The 21,642-nt window shown below is 43.1% G+C and overlaps 1 protein-coding gene across 1 annotated transcript in view; it reads left to right on the forward strand.

The window, feature by feature from the left end:
- The window catches only part of KBTBD11 (kelch repeat and BTB domain containing 11), a 22,299-nt gene extending 2,173 nt beyond the window's left edge, over positions 1–20,126 (forward strand). The window contains 3 exon segments of the mRNA XM_052809177.1: positions 11,947–12,078; positions 12,515–12,813; positions 12,815–20,126. Coding sequence (XP_052665137.1) covers positions 12,590–12,813; positions 12,815–14,354 — 1,764 coding nt within the window. The 5' untranslated portion in view covers positions 11,947–12,078; positions 12,515–12,589 and the 3' untranslated portion in view covers positions 14,355–20,126.
- Positions 20,127–21,642: the final 1,516 nt, after the last annotated feature.

A 21,642-nucleotide genomic window follows, 5' to 3' on the forward strand; every position in this document is an offset into this window, starting at 1 on the left:
TTTGCTGTTTATCCCTACTAAGATTCTACAGCACTGCAGTTAGGAGGCCATTTATTTCCTGTGAACAGAAGTGGAGACACTTCACATCCTTGGAAATACCCATTTAAAAAATGAGCTCATTTTCATTGTGTTTGATCGCATTAGCCTTCTCAGGACATGACATTTTTATGTCCACTGTTTTACTTTTCAATGGAATTGTCATCATCTGTTCTTTCTGCTTCGTTTTTGGTCTCAGTGTTGTTTTGTCAGAGAACAGGCATGATTAGTGCCTTTCATTGAAGAAGAATTACTTTATAGCAGTTCATGATTTGACAACCAGTTTAACCTGATCTATGACTGAGTTGTCACTGAGTGGGAAAGGACCCTGCTCCTTCCCTAGCCTGGGCCATACATTCCTACCTGCTTCCTTGTACCAGCACTCATAATCACGTGACTATACAGTGAATGGATAGAGAGTTTACCTTCCTCCTGTAGTTAATTAAGCAAACACTCAGTTTACATATGTAGACGTTGGCATATACAAGTGGGGCTAGTTCTGTGACCAGAGCATTTAAATCTGCATGTAACTCTCTGCAGGATCAGAACCATACATGCTGTGTTTTCCTTAGACAGTGTTGACAATCCTGTAGCCTTTTTTCTGTTCTCATCCTAAAATGCTCCTTGGATGCTAACGGGCAGTTTTGGCTTTGAAAGAATTACAAGAATGGGTCAGTATTGTATATGGGTGATTGAGTGTTAATGTAAAAAAGAGTTGGCTAGGTCCTTTGTTCTGCACTGCACATTTGGTACTTTCCAGTTTCTTATACTTCATCAGTGAGGATGGCAGGAATTCATGATTGGTTAAGTCAGTTTATTTAATGCAAAACAAGCTGGAAAAAAAAAATCCAGTAGTTCTACAGATTTTGCACAGTGTGTCAGAGGGAGAAGAAAGATGTGTCACACAAATGCTTTTCAGGTGCAATGTTTCACGAGCTGCCATTGCTATGCCTCTGGCTAAAACAGACGGGTTGACAGCCTTTTTTAATTCACTCGGAAACACGCCAGAAACCGTAACCTTTCCATACAAATCTACGTAAGTTGGACAAGCAGCTTCCATGCTGTTATGTTGTCTGTCACAACATGATTTGCATTAATTAATAGTATTGAAGTTATTTTACACATACGCATTCACAGATTAGCACAAGCTGGCTGTTGTTTTTCTGGATACTGATTCCTCCAGGAGTATTTAAGGAGCAGAGTAAGCTTTGCATGTGGATCTCTAACTGCTGGAAGGCTCCTGGACTTCTGAATCATTTCAGACTATCAACCTGTCTGAGATCTGCATTCATTTTTATTTTTTTTTCTTGGAAGCAGTTCTGCTTTCTTCTCTCCCTCTCTTGTAAGTAGATTGGAAGAACAGGCCCTAAGCTCTGGAGATAAACTATTATTTTTGTGACCCATATTTTAAAGTGTTGGACAGTAAGAACCAAAAGCCAACCCTTTGCTACGAGAATGGCATGCAAACAGCGAACGTTCTGATTCCGTCAGTCAAAGACAAATCTCTTAATGGGAGAGCTCTCCTCTTATCCTGTAGCTTTCTTTCATTTCTCCTTTACTGCAGCTCCCCACATTGCCTCAGTTCAAAAAGAGCTACCATACACGTTTGTATGTACAGTGTAGGAAATCCAGATGCTCATGAAGTTAATGGGAATTTTCCCTTGACTACAATGGGGGTGGGATTTAAAGCGCTGTCAGACTCTAGCTTTATCAAAAAGCCCTGTGAAGCTTAGGTGGGAGTTTCTAGCTGCAGATTACTAGCACAAACCTCTTTCTCTCCAAAGCCATGGAAGTGGGCAGTACACAGACAATGTATTTCTTGTTCAATAACAACCGATAATAGAGTCCTGAAGGAGCTTGGTTTTCACAGGAGATGCAGAAACAGTAAAGTAAATGTCATTTGAGTGTTTTGCTTTGTGAGCTTTGGAGTTAGTCAGTGCCATGTGTCCCAAGAAGTTTTACACTGTGATATAAGAAAAGGAGGGCATATGATAAAATTCACTGGTGCTGCTTCCCATTGCTCAGGATGAGGTCTGTACAACTCATTCTCTGTGACAGAAGACCAGAAGGCCTTTATAATGGGCAACAATAGTTGCAAGGATCTATTAGATTGTTAGCCCAATGCCTGGACAGTATCCCTGCCAAGACATTTTGCAGCCCTACAGGGAAATAAATACTTCTACTGCACCCCCAAAATCAGGCAACTTTTCAGAGTACAGTGGCTGAAAAACCTCAATTGGAGAGATGTTGTTGATGTGTATCTAAGATCTCTCCCTGGTCAAAAGCAACAAAACTTTAGACTTATGAGTGAAACATCAAAATCTCAAAATGGTCAAGAATCACAAACCAGGACCCCTGAATCTGTGCTTCTTCTCACACCTCCCAAATCATAACCATAACCCCAAACATCTCTCTGCCTCACATCCTGATTTGAAGGTCCTAGTTCTTACTCCAGGTCCTGACCCTGTTCAGCTCTACCCAGATTGCTACCTAAAATGCAAGAGTAGCACCATGACTGTCACACATGATGCAAATTTAACTGCATGCATTAACAAGCCTTTATCCTGTAGCACTTGAAAAGGACATGTTTGAATCACAGGTTTGTCAGCCATACTACAATCTTTACTTCTCTGTGTCAGGAAGTGCAAAAGTAGATCGGACAGTCCTGAGGTAGTTGTGATCATCATCACCCTTCACGATTGTGCTGCCCATCTGTATGTCTCTTCAGAAAGAGCATGGATCATTTTGGGAAAACAGAATGCTGCCAAGTCAGCAGATATAAAGTGTAGAAGACAAAAAAGTGAAGTCCAAAGTGAAAAGCAGCATGTATATTTCTTCAAGGTATCCACGATGATCCATTTGACACCTGATTTTCCATCAAGGTCATTGGCCAAAACAGAGAAACCATATAGGTGCGAGACGGACGATTTGAGCAGAACAATGCTTTGACCTGATTCAGCCAGAAGTTATTGGCTTGGTACAGGAGTAAAATTCTTTGGCCTGTTCTTGGAGGAATAAGATTAGCTAACCAGGCAGTCTTTTCTGTCCCTTAAATTCAGACATCTTAACTGTTACCTATCTGCTCTGTTAAATGGAAAAAAAGATTATTGTGAGAGATATTGAATTACTTGCACTAAATTCTAAATGTAAAAGTTGAGTATAGTCTGAGAAATCAGTGCAGCCAGAAAGCCTTTGCCTGAACACCCAGGCTCAGCATATGAAATTCACATTATAGTAAAAAATGTTATGCATCCAATGCAGAAAGTGTCAGGCCATGGAAATAAGAGTATTTTAATAGAAACCTATTTTATTTCTGTCTCAGAATGGCCAGCAACTGTTACCTTCTAGTAATGTAAACAGCATGCATTACACTCAATTTTCCCTCCTTCCCCTGTTCAATTCCAATGACCACATGGAGTAGCCTAATATTTTGTTAAGCCCTCAGTTACATAGTTGCTGCTAGAAACATTCCCATTGCTTGGTGAAATCCCTGCTGACAGCCTACAGGTATTTCTGATAGTAAAGTCTTGCCACGAATACCTATGAATCTAGCATGTGTTTCTGCTTTGAGATCAGCAAAAGTGTTTTTCAGTCCTGGCACAACTGGCTTGGATCTCCAGGCACTATAACTGAGCCCTGCCCCGCCAAAGGCAACAGGAAAAAGTGCGGAAATTTCCGTTTTGTCAGGGAACAGAACCCAGGATTCTTCTTTCTCTCCCTCAGTAACATTTTTTGTTGTTTCTCTGAAAAGTGATACAGCTTTAGCCTGGAGGATAGTAACCCTCCTCTCATAGTCTTGATGGTTTGGGCACTCTGTTGACATTTGGGGGTTTTTATCTTGTCAGACAAAGGAAGGAGCAGTGGCAAGTTTCCCATGGGGCTTGGTCAGAGGTCTAAAGATTGTAGAGAAAGGGAAAGTAGCAGCAAGAGTCAGTACTGCTATCTTTTAAAATAATTGAGGTTTATTTTGGAGAGGATTCTGGGCTAAGGCACCGAAAGCAAGAACTAACACCTGATCACACAAGTTAAGCACTTCATCACCATAGTCTTTGGTATTTTTCTACTGGCTAGCCCTTGGTTGCTCTCCTATGCTTGTTTTTGAGGATCGCAATCAATTGGCATCTAACTGTACCCACACAATGCATATGGGCACAGAACCTGTCCCTGTGTTCCAGATTCCATTCCAGGACCTGGTTACAGGTAGATAGCAGTACTGTACAGCTCAGACACACAACATCCATCTCTGCCCTTGCAGGAGAACTGGGAGGTGCATCCCACCCACAGATCAATTCTGTGTAGGAATATGGCCTCAGGCCTGCCCCACATCTCTCCATCTTGGCCTGGTTTCCATGAAATAATAAAAGAAGTCAGACTCACATGAGTCACCTAATAGTTCACAGTCACAGATCCAACAGCAAACTCTACCAGCAGCACTTCTGCCATGGCAAAGAGAAGTCTGTGCAAGCTAATTCTTTTCCTCCTTTCGGATTAGGGCTGTCATGCTGGAGGTTTTTTTTTTTGCTATCTGATCTGGCTGTCTTAGGTCTTATATCTCTGTTGCATTGCCATCTGCCAGATAAAACTGCCCTCAAACTCAGCCTTTGCCATGTTTAACATTGCAGCATGTCTCTCCATCTTTGAGTCCAGTCCAATGTCTGCAGAAACCTGGAACTATTTCGTAAATCTAACTAGATATAGTGTAATTTTTAGCTGTGGCTAGAATGACTGTAAACCTTAAGTTTGCAGAATTGTCTGGGCAAAGAAACAATATACGATCTTCACAAATGAGAACGGTGTCATTCACCATCTATCTGAAGGACTTTTGCCTTTCTAAGCATCGCTTACTTAATTCATCAAGAAATCAGTGAGCCTGTTCAGTCTTTAATAGTGGGCCTTTTTTCTTTTAAGTACCTGATTCAGAGTTTGCCTGGAAAAAGAAGTGTTTTCATTATTCCCTCCTCTAGAAGTTTTCCTTTTACTTTCTTTTCCTAAGCATAAGTCTCAGAAGAATGGGACTTTGTTGGCTTTCCTTTGAAGTCTGTTGTTACTTCTCAAATTCTGTCTTTCTCAAGCACAATGGTGATGTACTCTGGCAGATTTCTGGTGCTTTGAGCTCTTTAATCAGTATGTCCTTTCCATAATGATATTAAAAGCAAAATTTAGCTTTATCTTAGGCAAGGAATTTCATTTTCTCCAAATATATTGGCCCATCTTCTGTATTAAATGTAGTACATAGACAGTGTGTTGCAAGAATGCAGTACATTCATGGAGATCAAAAGCTCTTCTGGAACGCGAAAGCAAGCCTGACTCTTATTTTTAAAAATACATCTGAAGAAATCTTCTGGTTTGCTTGCCGTGGCTTCTCAGTGGATATTCTCCTCCTCCTTTATTAGTACCAACATTGTCAAAGTGTTCTCAGAGATTTTGAACATGTTTGCAGTTATTTATTTGTTGACAACACAGTTTAATGCTGAAAAGCATTTCTGCAATCAACATTACAGCAGTTAACCACATTAATGCTAAAATGAGGCTTTTAATCATCACAAGCTGATGCTTTCCTTGATGTCAGTACTCCTGGTATATGGCAATTTCCAGAATTTAAGGTCAGAAAGGATTGCTAGATCAACTAGTCTGCTCCTGTCAAATTTCATTCCCCCTGGACTCCCAAGTGCCTTCCAGCAAGGCACACACTCCTGATCTTCATCTCATCGCATCAGAATAAGGGTCTTTCCATGTCAGATCAAATGTCCACCTAGCCCAGCATCCTGCCTCCCACGTGGACCATAAGCCAGTATTGAAAGAAGCGTGTAGTAGGGTAAAAATATTTATTTCTCCATGGGATACTTCTTTATATTTGAATAGTAATACTCTGACCATTTTCCAGCTCAGGATGCTCCTAAGCTGGACGCAGTTTTAGTGTTTAGTATGTACTTGGTCACCTTCAATAGATTTCCCTTCCTCGAGCCCGTTCTTCACTGTCCCCATCAATTCATGTAAACTTTCAGTACCCACAGTATGCTGTGGTCTTTTTTTTTTCTCCTTTTTCCTCAGTAGTGTAAATATTTTGCTTTGTTTATGCTTCCTCCCCTTGGTTTGTTAAGGGCTTTCTCCACCAGCCTAAGGCGGCTATCAGTGTGCAGAATTTTCATGTGCCTACACTTGTGCACAGTCATCAAGTCACCAAGCCCTGAAAAAGTGTCAGCACTGCATTTCTCAGGCTGACTAAGGCTTGCTCTACCTGTTCTCCAAGTGACTAGCACAAGCCACCTTCTGTCCAAAGCCATGGAAGTATGGCTGTGAGGTGGTGCCTAAGCTAGGTATCACCTTTTTGCTTGGGAGTTGGCTTGAGACTGGCGCACACGGTGTGGCCGCAGCGTAAGCTCGTGTCTGGTTGCAGAGTGCTGTTGCGAGTCTCTCACTGGAGTGTTTTTCTATAGCTCTTAAATAATTTGGTACTTTTCTCTGTCCTCCCAGATTTTTAAGTACTACTTCTAAAATGTAAAGCCTGGAACATACATGCCTCCATCCATCCATCCATCCATCCATCCATCCCGTTTCATTGCAAACCTACTAATGCTATAGATGAAAGGTAACCTTTTCCCTACTGTTACTCCTTATTTCCCAGTATACACATTCAACGCCTGCATTCATCCTTTCAGCTGTAGCACTATGCTGGTATGTTATGCACAGCTGTTCATCTAATGTAGTGTTAGCTGTGTCCAGATACGATGAAAGTAACCAAACTTCAGTCTATCACAGACACCACCACATGCTCTCACCTTATATCTAGAACTGTAATTATGAGGCCATGTCTAGAACTAGCAGCAATTCTCCATAAAAAGTTCTGTTACATTCAGTATGGTATTGCCATGCTATTATCTCCTGATCGGTAGTGCATTAGTGATGAAGACATCACATCAGCTCTGGAGTTCTCCCCAAAGGTATTGTAATCACTCAAAACCTTGTTTCTGACTGTTCTTCTTTTGTTAGACTTTCTTTCTTTTAAGAGGTACTGGAGAGGACTTACGCTTAACATTTGCTAGATTTTGCTGTTGTGGGAGTGTTATTTCCTTTTTGGTGTGAGAACTCCTGAGAGACACTGCTCCTCCCTAACTACTTCTGAAGAGTCTAAACTGGAAGGAACTCAAGAAGATAGTTTCCTTTTTAGAGAATGTTTGTCTCTATGGATATCACTGCTAGGAAACCTTTTCTCTGGTCATGATGACTGTTTAGAACTTGTATATTTTTAGTTTAGATTTGCTAGCTATAGTATTGATTTCATCAGGCTTTTGATAATATTTTTATTATGGCTTACTTCCTCTCTCTCTTCATCCCTGCCCAGACACACACAGTCTTTTCTTCCTCTGAGTTTCTGATGAGGAACTGCTGCCCACATGTTTCTTGTGTGGTCTGTAATCATACGCTGCATTTCTTAAATGTTTATTTCTCTTTATGGTTGTATGAAAATTTTGCAGTTATGAGAAAAACATTCATACGTCCATTACATGTTGTGAGAAAATTACAGCACCTTGGGAGGTCACAAGGAAGCTGCATAGGCAACCTGAGTATGGATGCAATACTACAAAAGGCATACATCCAGTAGGCAGGGCAAGACACTAGGATTGTATTGTAACACCAATTTTGAGCACTCCTAATTTTAAAAAAGGGAAGGAAAAAATTTATTCTTCTTGCAATTTTTCTTGAGGTGAGACATTGAAAGACAATTCTTTTTTTCTTACAGGCAGGAGGTTAATCAAGTGGTTAAGATCTAGAGTTTAAAGCTGTAAGAGGATGCAAAAATTCAAGTGCTGCAAGCCCCTTCAGAGAAATGGCATCTCTATGCTCCAGATGTTTTCCCCCTCCAGATGTTTTCCCCAGCTGTGAAGAGACCATTTTTTCCCCCCAAATTTCACAGATCTGCTCAATGAGCAGGAGTGTAACAGACCATTTTTATAAATATGCAAACTCCTCTACACTTGAGTCTGTCCTCCAGAAGATTCTGCCTTCTGGGCTGAGCTGCATGTCTTCACACTAGCCAGTTCTACTTCTAACAGTCATCTTTTAGTTTTTAAAATAAATACAAGGGATGTTTTCTCTGTTTTGATGATGCTGCCTCTTTGGACTCCTTAATCATCTCAATCAGATGATGCCCCTATCCTGAGGGAATTCTCTACTGGGGTAAAATTTGGCAGTACAAGTTTTTACAAAAGCATTTCCTGGGCTAAGGTGGAGCAGAACGGCATTCTGTCAGTTCTGAACTGGTGTGGTGTCTCTTGGGGAGGATAGCCTGCTTATGTAAATTAGAGTTGCTTATGATAGGGAAAGCACTGCTTTTATTTACCCTGGGACTGAGTCAGAGCAGTTTCCATTTGTGAACTGGAGAGCAGTAACTCAATTCCTCCCACATGTGCATATTCCCCAGAGAAAGTGGGTCTTGCTAGAAGACAAGGTCTGGGTCAAAGGTTATTGGCACTGCACAAAAATAATAGAGAGAAAACAATGAAAAACAAGCATTTAACTGGATTTTATCAGAAGAACTGCCAAATGAATACAGTGCCAGGAAACTTTACCTGCAGCTCTTCATTACAGTTGCTCTGTCAGAAAAAGCTATGCCTTCTTATCTGTGCTGTTACTTGAGCTATGTCTCACAGCATCTGAGGTTGGGGGCACACATCCAGGATATTGTAAGTGTGTCATTGCCAAGTCTGTAAATACAGTTCATGTTTGTTGGCAGTTCCTCTGTCCATTAACATTACATCATCCTTAGACCAAACCCATGATAATGAAAACAGTTTCAGTCCAAGTAATTCAGCTTCTGACTTAAAAGTCCCCGGTATAAAAGGTGACATCAGGCCACAGATGCCATGTACTCTAAACAGCTTGCTTCCTTTTCCAGTACCTATCCTGTTTGTGAGTTTTGAAAAAAGTGCTAAAACAAGTTTGTCTTAATCCAGACGAGCTCAGATCCTTTTGAACCAGCACAGCTATCAAGTATCTTCTGCAATTCTGTAATTTTTGAATGTTCTGTGTCACCAGAATAGCAATACAACTCTTTGATCACTGTAGATAAAAAAAGGATGAAGAAGGAGTTCAGTATTGTATTTCCATCAGCCCCTTTCAGCTTTTTCCTGTTTTATACTAAATCCATGGCCTTTTAACTCAGATTGGTCATGTTGCTCAATAATGGGAAGGTTCCACAACTGCTCTGAATTATTTTTTCAGTTTCGTCTTTGTCTAATTCCTGTACTTTGTTTTCAGCTAGACAAAACTGCTGAGATTGCTGGAGCAGTCGTTGCTTTGTCATTGACAAAGTCCTCCAAACCCTCTTTTAGCTTTTCTAAGTCTTCAGCTTCCCTGTAGAGTTCCTTGTTGCCTAAATTGCATGTGATACTGTGATTCAAGCCCTCCTCATGCTCAGCATGAATTTCAATATATTCTTGGTAGTTAGATTTAAATGTAACAGAAGATAATTTTCTTCAGAATTCTGCTGCTTGCCATTAGCAAGCTGTACCATCAGTCCTTCCTCCTTGCGATTCCTCAAAAGGATCTTAACACAGGTGTTTGTTAGGACTATGGTGGGTGGCAGCTTCTTTCTCAATAACATTTCAGTGTCAAGTCAAACTTCTAAGCCAAGCAGATACCTGATGATGGGAAAAGGTATGATTACTGTGCTTGAGGAGGATCTCACCCTTTTTGTTTTCATTAGCTGAGAAAGCTGAAAAGATCACTTTTTCTGGATGCTGTTTTTAACAACTTTGAATATTGTAATTGGTGATTTTCCTTCAAGACATGATGGAGGAAATACATTTCACCATACAGAGATACTATTGGTATTCGTTACTGGTTTTGACTTCTCACATTTAGTCACCCACACTTTTTACTTTTAGTAGAATTCTCTTTCATTCTTCCTTTATAGTTTCACTTGCAAAATCAAGCAGTAGACTGAGAGCTTGAAACTATCTGAAGCTACTCATTCCTTCTTGTAGAGGGGGAACTTAACTAGGAGAAGTTAGGAAAAGTGGCCTCAAAAGTGAGGTGTGTCTGGATCCAGGAAAGATCATAATATTGAGAGCAATGGGGGAAAGTATATTGGCACCCTTTGAATGTTCATGGCTGAGGAGGTCAAGCTATCCAGGACTGTAGCAAGATAAGGGTTGAATATCGGGGCACTCAGCCCAAAAAAGGGCAGAGGGGGCACAAAATGTTTCCATTACTTGCTTATGTTACAAATGATATGCTGGTAGCAGTTTTCTTAATATAACAGTACATCAGAACTTGACATTCTGGGTCCTTTTCTAACCATCTCCATTTGGCCTTTGTCATTTTGCCAGTGTCAGTCACAGCAGCTGCTCTCGAACACAGCTGATCATCAGGGCTCTGGAAGGCCTGGAGCAGAAAGTAGATTAATCTCAATGTCTATGGCCCAATAAATCAGAATAAAAAATAGCTACATAGTGAATTCAGTACTGTGAAGACTCGCTGAAAAACAAAATCACACCGACAGGGATGCTGCCCAGTTTAAGTTATTAATGAATCAATATATCTTCCACAGACACACTGAGTGTACACACAGATCACTGCATTTCTCCTCATCTAGTTAAAGCTGCAGCAAAGTCAGTAAAGCCTAACCTACCAAGTTTGGGTCTGGACCTCAGGAAATTTGCCTCTAAGGCTTCCAAAGTTCATAAAATGTCTTAGAAACTTCCTAAGTTCCGGATTTTTAAACACCCAGATGAGAAATATAAAGTTTGTGAAATCCACTCATTCTAGTAAGGAGTTTTCAAATGCTGTTGAAACCTTGTTACAGTCTCAAAGGCTCAACTATCCAGAAGTCAAACCTCAGTATTGATTTATTGTCTAACTGAATAAGACCAAATGTAGTAGAAAGTCCTTCACAGGGCAAGTGCACAAAATAAAAACCCGTAAGATAAGACCGATACTACCATTTAAGTGAAGTTTGCTTGCGCAAGTATGGGCTTCTAGGTTTCATGTCCGTGTCAGGCGGTTCCAGACAATGTTACTTAGCAATTATGCTTTCATTTAAAAAAAAAATCAAAAAGTTAGATTTTCCTAATATTAATTTAGTAGGGTAAATAAATTATCTCTGCTGAAAGGAAGTCACAAGGTATATTTTACATAGAAATGAGTGTTCCTTGAGGACTGAAAAACCTGCCAACGGCAATTTTAATGGAAATTAATAACATCCTTAAAAATAGAATCAGAGCTGCAGATACTTATTAAATGAAATTAAGTACATTTGGACAATTTTCATGCGTCATTCGTCAAAACTTCAACTGAGCCTGGGAAATTCATAAACAAACATGAGGCAAACAAACATCACTTCCTTAAATTCTAAAAACTGCATTTGTGAAATGAAGATACAACAGGGTGGTGATTGTGCTGACAGGGACTAACCTACTTACAGCCTTGCCCTGTAGCCTGCCATTTTCCCAGGAGAAACTTCATGTTCTAATTATCTATTGTGATTTTTGCTCGCTTCTACTTTTTGTTCACAGAAGCCCTAAATCTTTCGGACATGAACCAGTCCCTATGAAGCCTGATTTACATCTCCCTAGTGCATTACAGCTACATACGCTGTTACATACATGTCAGATTGCTTTTGTCGTAACACCACCAAAAAAATCCTTTGATGTGTTTTGTAAACAATTAGAATCATAGAATCATTTAGGTTGGAAAAGACCTTCAAGATCATCGAGTCCAACCATCATCCATGCCCACTAAACTCTAGTAGACTAAAAATTAGAGTCAATTAGCATACTTCTGGTCACTTTAAGGTACTATAGATATCCTATTAAAGGAAACTTAACTCTAATAATCCCAAACTTCTGAGTGAACTGAGAACGTATCGATTTTAAAACCAATCAACTTGTTACGCTTTCTTTTGAACAGGGGGAATGCATATGAGGAGCAGTGACACGAAGAAACCTTCGCGAAGGTCGTGTAAAGGAAAACTTGGCTAGTGGGGCATCTCCTTCCGGAACAGATTGCAGCCGCTACCTTCCACTGAAATAGTTGCACAAGGTGAATAAATTACGGCAGTACTCCGAAGTATCTGCCTTTAAAGGACGTTTTCCCTCATTGCCCCGCGCAGCGCAGGGACCAGTTGTGACGAAAAGGACGCAGCGCGTGCAAACGGCTTGACGTTTTTGCCCTGCAACAGGCAAACCAGAGTGGCGTTTCAGGCCGTGGAGGTGCTCATGGGGGCGACCCCCCCTCCCCGAAAGAGGTCGGGTTTTCGGGGGGTAAGCTAGCGAGCGCAGTTAGCCGCAGGACGGCTCCTGCGGGGAAAGGGGAAGCGCGGGGTTCGCCGCGGAGCCCAGAGACCGCCCCGCCCGCCGCGTCGGCGGCTCTCGGTACTAAGCCGGAGAAGCGGGGCGGCAGGGCGGGGGGGAAGCCGGCCGGGGGGGAGCGGGGCCCGGCCGCGGGAAGCTGAGCGCTCTCCGGTCTTTCCCCGCAGGTGATGGCCGCCCCGCGGCGGCCGAGAGCCCTCCGCCCGGGCGCGGCGCGGCGCCGGCGCAGCTAGCGCGGCTCCATGGAAGGCAGCGGCGCGGCGGAGGAGGAGGAGAGCGGGGCCGGGCCCGGCGCCCCGCCGCCGCCCCCGCCCACCCCGGCCGCCCCCTGCGGCTTCAGCTCCTCCCTCTGCTTCAGCGCCGCCGCCGCCGAGCCGCAGCCGCCCGCCGCCGGCGGCCGGGTGGTGGAGAGCCAGTGGGAGATCAACAACGCCGCCTGCCAGCCGGAGGAGGAGGAGGAGGCGGCGGGGGGCGCGGGAGCGGCCGGCGGAGGAGCCCGACCTGGTGATCGAGGTGTCGGGGCGTCGCATCCGGGCGCACAAGTCGGTGCTGGCGGCCAAGAGCGACTACTTTCGCGCCCGCGCCTCACGGGATGTCCTGCGGGTGAAGGGGGTGAGCTACGGGGCGCTGCGGCTCCTCATCGACTACGTGTACACAGCCCGCATGGGCGAGGTGCGGCACGACAACCTGGCCGAGGTGGTGAGCGGCGCCCGTGTCCTCCAGATGCCTTGCGCCCTGCACTGCGCTGCCGAGGCCATGCGCGCCCAGCTCCGCCTCGACAACTGCTACCAGCTCCTCTGCCTGGCCAAAAAGCAGCGGCTGGCGGAGCTGCGGGAGGCCGCCTACCGCTTCATGAGTGACCACTACCTGGAGGTGCTGCGGGAGCCCAGCGTCTACGGCCGCCTCAGTGGCACTGAGCGGGACCTCATTCTGCAGCGGCGCATGGAGGCCGGCCGGCCCTGCTTGCTGGTGGCCGAGGTCAGCGATGCCTTCGAGCGGCCGGGTGGCGGCAGCCGGCCGCAGAGCCGCGAGAGCAGCCGGCCACAGAGCCCTTCCTCCGTGGTGTCGCTGGAGGAGAGCGGCTCCCTCATCCACTGCTACCAGGAGGCCAGCGGCGAGTGGAGGGTGCTGACGCGTCTGCCCGAGGAGGCCAATGCCAAGGGCTGCGCCATGTGTGTCCTCCACAACTACCTCTTCCTTGCAGGGGGCATCGCGGTGGGGCCAGCGGGCAGCGAGCCCCGGGCCCGCCTTTCCGACAAGGTCTTCTGCTACAACCCCCTTACCGACACCTGGAGCCAGGTGCGGCCGCTGGCTCAGCCCCGCTCGCAGCTCAAGCTGCTGGCCCTGGACGGTTACCTCTACGCTGTGGGGGGCGAGTGCCTCTTCACCGTGGAGAGGTACGACCCGCGGGCCGACCGCTGGAGCCCTGTGGCACCCCTGCCCAAGGGTGCCTTCGCTGTGGCTCATGAGGCCACCACCTGCAACGGGGAGATCTATGTGTCGGGAGGCTCCCTCTTCTACCGCCTGCTCAAGTATGACCCCAAGCGTGACGAGTGGCAGGAGTGCCCTTACAACAGCAGCCGCCGGCGCTCTGCTGACATGGTGGCCTTCAAGAGCTTCATCTACCGCTTTGACGTGAGCAGCGGCCGTGGTGGGGAGCAGGGCCCAGGCGGTGGGGCTGGCGGTGGCGTTGAAGTTTTCCGATACAACACGGTGGCCAAGCGCTGGAGCCAGTGCGCCAGCCTGCGGCCCAGCGGCAGCCCCATCCAGCCCTTCCGCTGCGCCCCCTTGGGCAACACCATCTACTGCGTCAACCGGACCGGCACTCTCCGCTTCAGCCTAGCCCAGGACGGTGAGGTGGAAGCAGATGGTGGGCTCAAGGGCACCTTCGATGGGGAGCTTCTTAAAGCTCCCTTGGATGCCAAGGGTGTCCTCCTACCCTTCGTGCTCACCCTGCCCGAGAGGCTGGACAAAGCAGGGGACCAGGAGGGCTCCCTCCTGCTGTGAGGTATCCAGCTGGCTCTGGCTTCCCAAGCGGGGAGCTGGGTTGCAGCTGTGGGGGACCCACAAACTCCCCCCTACAGAGGGGACCCTCTCTGGCGTGTTTGCAGAGACAAGGGGCTCCTCCTTTCCTCCTCTCTGCTCCCAAGATGTTGAGCTGGAGCCACTTGGTTGTAACTCGGTTGTAACTCTTTTCGTGTTTGCTGTGCTTTGTGTGAAAAGCCAAGCACATGAAAGGAAAAGCTGCTATAAAGATAATCTCTGGATTATGTTTGTGCCAATGCCCAATCCGAGGAAAACTTTTTTACACCTGGATTTCTAAAAAATTCCTGACAACAGTGTCATAATGGGATGTTACTGTTAGTGTTGGTTGCGTGTTTACACGTAGTTGCAATCTGGGCTGGAGCCTTTTCTTCCATTTGTTTTCTTTCTCTCCGGGATGATACCGAGGGATAAACACTGCCGGCAACGTAGCTTGGCTGCATTTGTTTTTACGTTAAACCAACTATTTCCTGTGTTAGCAAAGTATAGGAAGAACATCTCCATCACAGCCTTTCATTTCTGGTGCAATAGATGGTTTAAGGAAGACGTGGCACTGTGTGGTCCCAGGAATTTCAACCACAAATGATTTAACAGATACCAGACTTAAATTTTTAAGTAACACGAATGTGTGCCACATATTTGTGTTTGGAATACAAAAAAAAAAAGAAAAAGACAAGTTACCATTTTAAAATGTGGCATACTATAGCAGATATGAAACGTTGATATGTTCTTTATCTGAAAACGGCAATGGTTTCTGTATAAAAAGACATCATTTTATTACCTTTTTTTATCAGAGATTTTAAATTAAAACAAAAATGAAGCTGTTTAGACTGCAACCGATTGACATGACCATGTATGCCACTAGAGTTGGGGGAAATATTTTGTACTTCAGCTGCTCTTTAATTAACTGCAAGTCAAGGAAGATTAACCTAAACCAAATGTAAATTTTTTGAAACTGACTGCAGACAGCTTAAATGTTTCATTGTATGTTCAGTATCCTGTGGCAAGAGGCTTTTCCAGCTTAGTGCAAGACCATTAAAGGAGGACATGGAAAATAGGAATGCGCTACACATGTTGATTATATTGTGCACTAGCATGATGTTATTTCCCTATCTTTTGATTGAGAGACTGCTTTATTTATTTCAATCTAATGATTGCTGTAATCAATAAGTCCTTGTTAATTGCAGTACGTGCTGATGGCATATGCTGTCATTGGGATTCTGAACCACCCGAGAGCGCTGTTTGTGGAGCAGCATCCTAACGAGACAAAACCACACAAAGCTTCTTACTGCCTGTGGAAAGTTGGAGCATACTTTTTGTCACGTTACTCAGAATTGGAAAAGTGTAAACCGCCTACGCAGACAGACTCTATTGAAAAGGGCACATGCATTTATTTTATACATTTTATATAAAAAAATCAATAGGCAAGGCAAATGTTTTAGCTTTATGGTAAATCACTGAGAAACCTTTTCTGGAAAAAAAAAAAAAGAACCAGTGTTTTTGCTATTGATAATTCAGCCTGGAACTGGCATGGACTGTGGAAGGGAATTGTTTATACTCGAAGCTTTAGTATAGATTCATATTTTAGAAAGACATAGGGACCTTACATCAAAGAAAGCAGATCTTTTTATGTTTTATTAAGATGTTTCTGATAAACAGGACATTAGCATTCTTATACGTTATTGCTAGTTCCAAAGGAAGGCAGCAGGCTCTGTCCTAAGAGACACCATCTTCACGAAAGAGAATAGTGAAGTTTATAGATACTTCTTTCCTTCACTTTCATGTGGTTTTTTTTTCCTTTTCTCTATCTGTCTTGCACAGGGTTTTAATGCAGCTGATCTGGTTAGCCATCCTGTAGAAAACAGTTGTCCAGTCCTCAAAGTTCTTAGCCAAGCGAACCTATTCCCTAGTGAGCTAATTAAAGCATCAGCCAGGTAGGAGCTGTAGGCCTGCAGAGTGTGACGCTTATCTTAGCCTCAGTACAGGTTGGTGCAGCGGAATTTAATACCACAGATGGCATATTCATTAGCAATTCACAAAGAAATTGATTTTTTTCACTGAATGATGGACTTAATTCTCAGACAAGAATCCTTGGAAATGTTGACTCTAAATAAAATTACAGCATTGTAGCTTGAACAGGAAAGAAAAATGATGTGTTTTCCTTCAGCATCATTTTTATGTTAACTGTAGGAAGTGTTTCAAGCTGTGTAGTGAAACACTTAGGTGCATACTTAAACTAAAGACATAAGCCCTAGGGCAGATTTTGAATTAGTAGAGTCACCAGGAACACCCAAGGAAATGTCTCTTTTATCTTAACAATAATACAGTACGATTTCATAGTTCAAAATATTACGTAGTATAGTTCTTATACTACAGCATAGTGAGGAATCAAGCCAGCTTTTGCGTTCCTATTAATTAAGCATTAATTAATCATTTTAATTCCTGCTAATGCATGAAAATGTTTCTAAATGAGTTTTGGGAAGTCTCCATGATTTAAGCTGCGAAAATATGCCATAGACTTCCGGGAAAGAATGAAACATACCCTTTCTTCCAATATTTGTTGCTGTACACCATGAAGAAATACATTTGGAAATAATCTTTACAGTAATAAGCATTCTACAAACCTGCAGTGGTTTGTATTTTTGCTAGCTCCTATTGTTAGAAAAGGTTGAATCAAGTGCTTACCCGCTTTCACTGTTTACACGGTGTAAATGAGGGCAGAGTCTGGTCTTCATTAGTAGCTGTCCATCAAACCTGTTTCCTTTGTACACTCTTTGCATAATCACAGCCTGATGATTGACAACAGAGGCATGTTTCTAGCCAGATTTCCTACTCCGTGGCCTCTGTTTCCTCCCTGGTAAGCCTGAGGCAGGTTTGCTGAGAGGTTTTTTTTCCCCCCAGTTCTATCTTCAGCGTATCCAAAAAAAACCCCCACCAGACTTGGGTACTAAAACCAGAATTTAGGTGGACTTCAGGCATTTGAAGACCAAAATTGTCATCCCAGAACTCTCCAGTTTAACTTAAACTGAGCAACCACGCTCCCTTTGACATGTGGAGGTGCCGAGCAGTTCCCCTCCACCCATTCAGAACTGCTCACCTCTGAGCAGTTACGCACCTACCTAGCTACTGCCTCAACTCCTTTGAAACTAGCTGATGTGAAACCACTGGTGTAATATGGTTTTATGGTACAAGCTAAAGGGCTAGGCCACCCTCAGATTGCATTTGCATATGTTTTGCTTTTAAAACAGAGCTATTTTATCTAATAGCCTGAAGGCTACTCTATTTGCATGGGAACATGGAGATATGCGTTTTCTTTCTTGGCCTGCAAGGATTCAATCCACATCTCCCACTGCCTGATTGGCAATGGATTGAAGGACCTCTTGGAGCTAATTCCTGATCTATAAATATTTATGTGTTTTGTATTATACATTAATTGGCTAAAAATCTCAGAAATGATCCAGGTAGGTGAATTCAAACCCTCATCCTCATAGTGATCTGAGACTAGCTGGAGAGACATAGTCCTCCCTGCTGTCTTTCTTCTCCATGAATCTCGCAGTCCCCTTCTCCCACTTCTGATAGGACATGCGGGAGATAATTTTTCTGCTTCCTCCTCCCTAGAGTACTCCTGCTTTCAAGGTCATCTGCTAGAGGATGTAGGCTTGAATTCCCTTAAGCTGAGTAAGGACTGAACTCGGGCCTCCCACATCACATGTGTGTGTTCTCACATCTAGATGACTATTTGGAAGAAGAGTGTGGGACCACCCCCTATGGCTCTTTTTCAGGGATGAACCTCATGCACATCCTCCAAAAGCACACATAGGCTTCTGCACACCGAGTTCTGGGTAGATTCCAGCTCCTGGATGGGTAATTCAGGACACATTTAGTACATGTTGGTGCAATTGGGCAAGTTTTCTTCTGTGGAAAGCTTTTCCAGACCGGCTCTGTATTTTGGGTTGCCAGTCTGAGGTGAGGGACTCCATGCACTGTACTGGGAGGCCAAGCAGGGAATTTGGATTCTTCTCAGGGGTGACGCCTTAAGTAAAGAGGCATTGCAGTGCCTAACATGGAAATGCCTAAAGCTTTCATTGCATCTAAAAGTAAATCCCTGCTTCAATAAACAAGCCTTCTTTGCAAATGCTAGTAATGGATGGAACTGTACTATTTCCATTTATTAACCAGTTCCATAAAAAAAAATCTTAATTGCAGCAAAAGCATGTGTACAAATTCTGTTTACACTTGGAAACTAAGTCAAAGGAATAATTGGCAAAAGAATAACCCTATTTGATCAAAACAGGCACTATTAAGTGACATGGGAAGGATGCTAATCATACCCTATTAATGAATGAAATTGTGCAGTAGCTGATGTAAATTCTGTCCACAAAAAAAATTTCTTTGTAAATAAGTACCTGGTAAAATTTAAAGTGACAAAAGAATAAATTATTCACATGAAAGCTGCAACTCTCCTGTGCTGTTTGATTGGCTCTCAGAGTGTTGTATCTTGATTTATCGCTATTCATGAGTGGCCTATTGCTTTTCCTACTTTACGGTATCCATTGACTGCTCTGTAGATGTGTTACCCTTCATTATCACACAGCTTAACAGTGGTACTGGGGTGATTTGCTTTGTGTCCGGACTGACATGTAGTGCTTTCTACTTCAATGAACCCAGAAGATTTAGTCAGAATTGTATCTTTGGGCTTTTTTTTTTCAGTGGCATTGCTCCTGGGAAACTTAAGAAAGCACAAGAAGGGGAAATGGTGGTACTGTTGAGCAGTTGTAGTAACAAGCATTTAATGAATTTCTTCTTTTGTCTGCCGTTATTCTGCGCACCAGATTCGCACTGGATTTAACAGAACATCTCTGTGTAGCCATTACCAGTATGAGCCCAAGTACTATTGTAGCAAAGTATGTTTTTATTTAAGTATATTTACTGCCTCAACTCCTACTTTGAGATAATTTAGTGCAAGTTTGTAATAGTTCCACACATTTAGTAGATTACTGGAAGTATTCTGACTTTTTATTACTGCTACTAAAAGCAGAGATTGACACATAAGCTCAGTAAAACTGTGCACTCAGAATATATAATCACACACTTTTCATTTGTTTTGGCCTACTGAATGCTGAGAGCTGCTGGAATAAACCCATCCGTGTTAGGAATCAGCAGGCTACTTTGGAGACTCTCTAACTTCCATAAATTACTCAATGGGAAGAAATGGGAGCGTAGGGCAGAGGGATAGGAGGGAACAGAAGAATTAGGAGTCAAAAATACCTACTGTATATCCAGTTGAAACAAACAAATAGCAGGGAAGGGAAACCAGAGTTGGTACTTGAGACAGTGATGACTACAGAGCCAATTTTTTTCAACTGTTTCTTAAACAGCCTGAGTTTTTACCAGTTATGTTGTTAGTCTTATCCTTTTGCACCTGCAGTACATCTCAAACAACCACAGTGTTTAATAAGCTACTTTTTGCAGGAGTCTCGTGCTTTGCTTTTAAGTCTTAGTGCATAAACCTTGGACAAATTTGTGAAATCATGAAATAGCAATGTCGATGCTGCCACTTACAACAGATTAACGAATGCAAATGCTTTAGACACTGTTCACAATTCAGGTGAATTATATGTGTAACTGATGTATTAACAGTTTCATTTTTGAAGTATAGGTAAAGCTTTTTATGTACTCCAATTTATGCTGTAATGAAATAAATACATACAAAAAGCTTATGCTCCCCCTTAGGGATTTCTGGGTAGTTGGTGTTTTTTCTTTGTCATCCATCCAATCAGCAAACAGTATTATATTTGTTCTTATAAAGCAAAGACAAAATTATATGGATTATCGCAAAGGTAAAATGTTTAGGAAATGTTTCTAAGGCTAAGCAAAGGGAATATTTTCATTTCACAGTACCCTGGGTATTAGGAACATGAAATATTCTGCAGCAAAAGCAGATTAGCATAAGCTCCAGTTCAGTTAATTTTTATTTCCTTTTTCTTTTTTTCTTTTTTTTCTTGTCAGTATGTTAAGTACATTATTTATTTATAAAAGTTACATGTAGGTTTTCTCAGGATACTCTCCTGTCTTATGTCACACGTGTCAGATTTTTGGCTGCAGTAGATTTACAGCAGTTTAAGTAAAAGCAGAATCAAACGCAGCTTGAATTTTGTACTTTGTCTCCTACTTATTTTGTCATCAGATAGTTTGCTTGAAATGAAGTCGTATAACCTGTTTGAAAACTCCAAGATTCATAGAGGGTTTAGGTGGGGTTGGACTTGGTGTCATTTCCATTATTTCCTTAGCTGCCCCAATGTGCAAGCTCCACCTATTTCAGCTTTCTTACATTTTCTTCAGAATGGCCAAATTCTGCTGCTGGTTAAACCAGAGTAAATCTGGGATAACTCAACCAAACCTCCTAGATTGCCAGAAAACTTGTTCCATTCAGCCCCAGACTTTTGAGTCTCCTGTAATTTACTAGGGACCTTCATCTGAAAAGAGAAAGAAAAGCTCTGATAGAATAAGACTCAGGCAGGCACTAGCTTGAATGTGTATTTTTTTTTTAACTTCACTAGAACATAAATTCCTTAACTTTGTCATTTTTCTCTGTGCTGGGAACTCGACATCAAGAAGCTTGGTGCCAATGAAATTTTATCTTGAGGACATACTCCTGCTTGGTTCATTGAACATTTTGCACCTGTGCCTCTCAGGATGCCTAGGCCCCAGGCTCAAGCTTCAGGCGTATCCAGTCTGGTAAATGATGTGCCTGGGTCCAATAACTTGTGCCGTGTCACAAGATTAATTTTCCAGTTCCGAAACCACCAGTTGCAGCACAAAGGATTTGGGTTTCAAAGTCCTCTTGATTTGGCTACGGAGGATCCCCTGTTATCATGTTTCCAGGTACAATGCGTGTTTTAGCCTCAGTCATGTCCATGTACAGGACTTTGAAAATCACCAGGGATTTCATATGAAAACATCCAGAGGCAGGTGGGGGTGACCTGTGCTCCCCTGAGGGCAGAGAAGTCTCGCTGGAAACACAAATCTGCTTCAGTTCCTAGACTGCGCAAGCAGGGAAGTCACGTATACCTGGAAACTCGCATGTCATACCGGGTAATTATCAAGTGTACAAAACAAGAGTGTCATCAAACATGAGTTTACAACCTATGGACAGATGTACCCATAGTGGGTGGGGACAAAGGCAACTCAAATTAGTAACTACTAGTACTGGGATCATGCCTAGAAACAAACCCCATTCCTGTTTCAGGAC

The sequence above is a fragment of the Harpia harpyja genome, chromosome 15 (assembly GCF_026419915.1).
Source record: "Harpia harpyja isolate bHarHar1 chromosome 15, bHarHar1 primary haplotype, whole genome shotgun sequence".
In the NCBI taxonomy this organism is placed as follows: domain Eukaryota; kingdom Metazoa; phylum Chordata; class Aves; order Accipitriformes; family Accipitridae; genus Harpia; species Harpia harpyja.